General features: G+C 40.3%; 1 protein-coding gene across 1 annotated transcript; it reads right to left on the reverse strand.

Moving 5' to 3' along the window:
* Window positions 1-3,082: 3,082 nt before the first annotated feature.
* Window positions 3,083-5,304, reverse strand: LOC109535933. The gene has a single exon (XM_019901975.2). It carries the CDS (start codon window positions 5,201-5,203, stop codon window positions 3,491-3,493), a length of 1,713 nt encoding a protein of 570 aa, XP_019757534.2. The 5' UTR covers window positions 5,204-5,304; the 3' UTR covers window positions 3,083-3,490.

Raw genomic sequence — 5,304 nt, forward strand, 5'->3', positions numbered from 1 at the left:
AAACATATCTACGCGTAGATCATGATGTTCTGTTAGAATCGCTGAAAACTGTTTTCCAAAATTCGCAGCGGGTAGTGTACAGCATCGATTTCTGTGGAACCCAGTAGCTGTCAAAACTTTCACATTTTTACGAATAACTCGGAAATCGTAAATTTTTCAGGTAAAACGTTTGACACAAACTTAACTTAAATTTTGACGACAAATCTGAAAATGAATGAAAAAAGGGGCGGTTCCATTTAAAAAACCAAAGTTGGTAACTACCACACGTTTATGATACACCCCGTATATTGGAAAGTAATTTTAAAATGTGGACCTTTTAAACATGAAAAACTTTCGTAGGACGTATTTTCTTGTAAAGTTCATATTTACTGAGATATCGCACTTTGACGCACTAATGAGCAACCCTGTATTTTAGCGGTTTTGCTTCCAGCGTTTTAAAGGTTAGGATTTATGTTCAACCTTACATCTTTTTGGAGGTTATCAGATTTTGTGAAGATCAAAATGTCTCATCAAGTAGCTTCAACGTCTTCACGAATTTTTTGTTTTTCAAATTTTGCTCCTAATTTTTTCAAGGTTAGGATTTTAGGGTAAAACCTTCAATAGGAAAGGGAGCTCTTGAAACACTCGGTCGAAAATGTTCTAATGACCAGTCAGAAATATTCACGTGTTAGCTAGTTATTAATGGAAATGTGCAAAGTATGGCTAGATTTTGCTTCCAACTTTCTAGGGGTTAGAAGTGTTGTTCAACTTTAATTAGTGCAAGAGAGTACTTGATGCATTAGCCCGAAAAGGTCTCCACGACTAACTGGAAATGTTGGCCGTTTTCGAGATAGGAATAAAAATGTCGAAATTTTGCCTCAACTTTTTTAGAGGTTAGGACTACCCTGTGTAACTCCGTGAATTTTTAAGGAGTCGACGCACCGGTGCAGAACTAAGTTCCGTTGCTGGAAAAATGTTGATGGCATTTTTTAGATTTATTTTAGGGGCCATTAATTAATAATATTTTTAAATGTTATCAAATTTCAGAATTTTCCAGGTTTAGCCAAGTTTTAGCCTCTTTCTTTTAAATGCTCAATTTTCAGCAATTTTAAGTTTTACTGAAAAATGCTGACAATCTTAAGGTACTTTCCGCGGAAAATCATGAAATAAATTTCTAATCCTTTGTTGCTTTGTAAGAAAACCATCAAGGTTTACAACAATAATGGGGTGTTTTCAGTCCAAAATAACCAAGTTAATTTTGCTAGAAACTTCGCCTCAATCATCGGTTTGCAAGGAACTTTAGAAAACCCTAGGGAGACGCTCTATCAAATCGGTCCTTACGACTGTTTAGATATTTGTATATTTGTATTAATGTAAGTTGTTAAACGGTTTCGGAGAAGTAAAAAAAAATTAAATCTTTAATTAATGTTGTCTGTAACTATTTAAAGGTTAGAAATTTCTGACTGCTCCTCATTAATGAAATAGTCTGCTTGCAAATTTGAATTGAAAAGGTTCTTAGGACTTATATTATTAGGAAAATATTAGCAAAAGTATCCAACAAATGAGTAAAAAATGCTAAAATATTTGTCTCTAACTTTTTAAAGGTTAGGATTTATACATAAAACTCAGTTAGTGAAAACAGGTGAAAACAAACACAAAAATCTATATTAAAAAAATTCTGATGACTCTTGATATTTTCACCGGTTTCCCAGATATGTACAGAAATTTTTAAGTGATTTGGCAACATTTTAGTGTAACTTTTTAAAGGTTTAGGATTCACGATTAAGCTTATATTCAGTATTAGAAGGATGTTTCTCGATGTACTCTAATAAAAAGATGCTTTTGAATGGGCAGATATTTTCTAATGGTATCAAATGCTTACTGCACAGTCAACATTCAATAACACTTAATTATGCAAAATAACGTTTTAACTTTGAAAAGGTTAGGAAATGCTGATAAGAGTACAAGTCAGTTCTCAGAACTTTTAATCGAAATTGTCCCTTAGACTTGCAAAATATCTCAATCGCTTTCGCGACATGAATAAATATGTTGAAATATGAATTTTGCCGCCAGCCCTTTAGAGGTTAGGAAATTGGATTAAAACTCGATTAGGCAAGCAAATCTCGCAAGACGGGGTTAGGAAGTTCATTAAAACTAAATTAGGCAACCAAAGCTCGCGAGACGCTCTCCAAAAAGTCCGTATGACTGCTCAGCTGTTTCCAACAGTTTCGGAGATATGAAGAAAAATATTGAAATATTAAACAAATTTGGTTCTAACATTTTTAAGGTTAAGAATTCTATTAAATCTGAATAAGGCAAACAAAGCTCGCAAGAGGGGTCTTGCTATCGAACCGGTCTTTCCCGCAGGTCTAATATGTTCATCGGTTTCGGAGAAATAAAGCAAACTTTTGAAATCTTTAATTAATGTTGCCTCTAACTATTTAAAAGTTAGAAATTTCTGAGTGCTCCTCATTAATGAAATAGTCTGCTTGCAAATTTAGATTGAAAAGCTTCTTAGGACTGATTAAGATATTAGCAAAAGTATCCAACAAATGAGTAAAAAATGCAAAAATATTTGTCTCTAACTTTTTAAAGGTTAGGATTTATGATTAAACTCAGCTAGTGAAAACGGGTGTAGAAAATCCATATTAAAAAAGTCCTGATGACTCTTTAGATATTAACACCGGTTTCCCAGATATGAACAGAAATTTTCAAGTGTTTTGGCAACATTTTAGTGTAACTTTTTAAAGGTTAATAATTTCAATAGTAGATTGGTTGAAACACTGACATAGAACTTTATATACTTTTTGAGTTAAAACCAAAAATATCAACAGAAAACGCATAAAAGGATGAAACACAACTCAAAAAACCGTATCGATTTACCGCAATCACCGAATCGAAGAATTACTTTTTTTAAATATCTTACCTCATGACTAAATCGAGTCAATTTCAACATGTTTGGCAAATAAGGCGATAAAACCACTCGCCCAAAAATGAAACAATATACGTGACTTCTGAACCCGGGGCTCAGATAATGGCGCCCATGCAGCAGACATCAACAATCCATGATGAGACCAAAGTGCAAACCGAAGAAATAACACGGTTTTTATCGAATCGGTCGGTATATTCAGTTTATTAATAAGAATTATTGTTAAATCCATTGATACAATGATACCTTCTGACGTACATTATGTATACAAATAAAGTGGTACATCATATAAATATTAAGTATTTTAAACAAATAAATATCAATGGTAAACTTAGAGGAAAAAATTGGATCACCAATCAGCTTGTTTGCCTCAGGCTGAAGAATTGGCAACTCAAAACAGTATAATTAATCAAACGGATAAAATAAATACAAAACCAATAAATTCCTAGCTGATTAACATACAGGGGACGGACTACGTAAACTACATCAATATGTACAGTGATCGATCAGAGCAAGAAGTCAACTTAGCAACTAGCGCCTTAATACCGGGTCTTGAATCTCTCTCCTACTCAGGACTGTGGATTAACGCACCGGATTCACCATGGGCCTAGGAAACCGGTCCTGGCTGCGCCTCATAAACCCCAACATATGTTTAAAGGGCAACTGCATGTGATAGTAGGCGCAGTAGGGGAGAGGATCCCAAATGGTAAACAGCGCCTCCCGCTTATCCAGAACAGTGCCTATCAGTTTCGTCACTGTTTCCAGTGAGGGATTCTTCAGAGTGTTCAACACCGTATCGGACATCTTGTAGGTGCCAGAGCCATTAACCAATGGCCCAGAGTTCTGGCGATTGAAATGCCTGCAGGGCCTCCAGATCAGCCGCGGATGGACATTGGTGTAGCAGATATAAGGCAGCGACACCCCCACCCGGCTACTAAGCGGCCTGATAGTGTTGGTGTCCTTGGACACCACAAACCTGAAGCTGACATGGCCGGTGATTGGCCGCAGCAGTTGCAGGTTCCTGAAGAACTTCGCCAGCCATTGGTTGATTTCTTCAGCGTCCACTGGCATCAGGCCGTTGTCCTTGTCCAACTTGCACGTGACATTGGCGATCACTTGGGATTCTTTCACGGTGGTGCAAGTGAGATAATGGTCGCCTTCTAGGTCCTGGACCACTACCCATGGCCGTTGCTGGCTGATGTCGCCTGGTAGTTTCAGGTCGGCTTTCGATAAGGGCAGGACCACTTTGGCTCGATCGCGTAGCCCGCTGGGGCCTGCAGTGGACATCACGTAATTCCCTATCCGAATGGTGCCGGTATCGTACAGCCGATAAACATCCTCCTTGGAGGTGACGAGGTAGTAATTGGGGGTGTCGATCTGGTACTTTTCGCATCGCTTCAGCACCTCCAGGGTGTCGTCCAGTACCCAAACTTCTTTGATTCCCGGGCAGAAGCAGTTGCACCCCAGCAGCTCCAAATGGGGCTTCGCCACGGCGTCGTAGTAGGCCGAAGTGGTGGCACTCACCGGGATATAGTAAACCACCTCCTCTCGATCCACGATTTCGCATAGAGCCCGAACGTAGTTCTGCAGCTGGTCGCTGGTGGGTTTCGGCACCGTGTAGAACTTGCTAACCGCTGTGGAGTAACGCGTCAAAGCAAACACTCCTTGAACTTCACAAACAACGACTCGGGCTCCGGCCGAGTAGAAGTTACGCGCCAAATGCAACGCCTGAATGGTGCTTCCGCCGCTGATCAGCACTGTGCGCTTCCGCGGATTCGTATGCCCCACATTGCTGCTGAGCAACATGTTGACGAATAACAGGAAAATTCGCCACGGCAATCGAAACATTTGGCTGAAGAACCAGAGCCACATGGAAATCCATAGCATGGGCAGAGCGAGCACGAGTTGCTTCCACGTTTTCGGTAAAATACCCACGAGGATCGCTTGGGCGATGCGGATTAGGAACATCGGGTACCATCCGATGATGGTGGTTATTGAGGAGTAGATGTCTTCCTCTTGAGCGCTGTTTTGAGGCACTGGGCTCTGGGACTGGCTTCTGAGGTCCCGGGCATCGGAGCGAATCACAAACGGTTCGCGAATAATACTTCCCAACGAAGTGGTTCTTCTGATGCGGCGCTTTTTCAACGTGTTGTCTGGCGATGTGGATTCGGGCGAGAAACAGGCCGGCGAATTGGGGCTGGGCAGTCCAGAACCGCTGGAACTGCTGCCCGCATGAATGCTCTCATTGCTGGGCCACGACAATCGCGACAGACTTTCTGAGGTGCATGACGGCATTTTGCTGAAGAACTGAATGAAGAATGCACAACACGCTATCCGCAGAGTGCACTACTAACAAACCATAGATAAAGACGAACTAAACTTGGAATCAAGTGACC

The sequence above is a fragment of the Dendroctonus ponderosae genome, unplaced genomic scaffold (assembly GCF_020466585.1).
Source record: "Dendroctonus ponderosae isolate FM_Combo_2020 unplaced genomic scaffold, Dpon_F_20191213v2 Dpon_F_20191213_1, whole genome shotgun sequence".
NCBI classification, from domain to species: domain Eukaryota; kingdom Metazoa; phylum Arthropoda; class Insecta; order Coleoptera; family Curculionidae; genus Dendroctonus; species Dendroctonus ponderosae.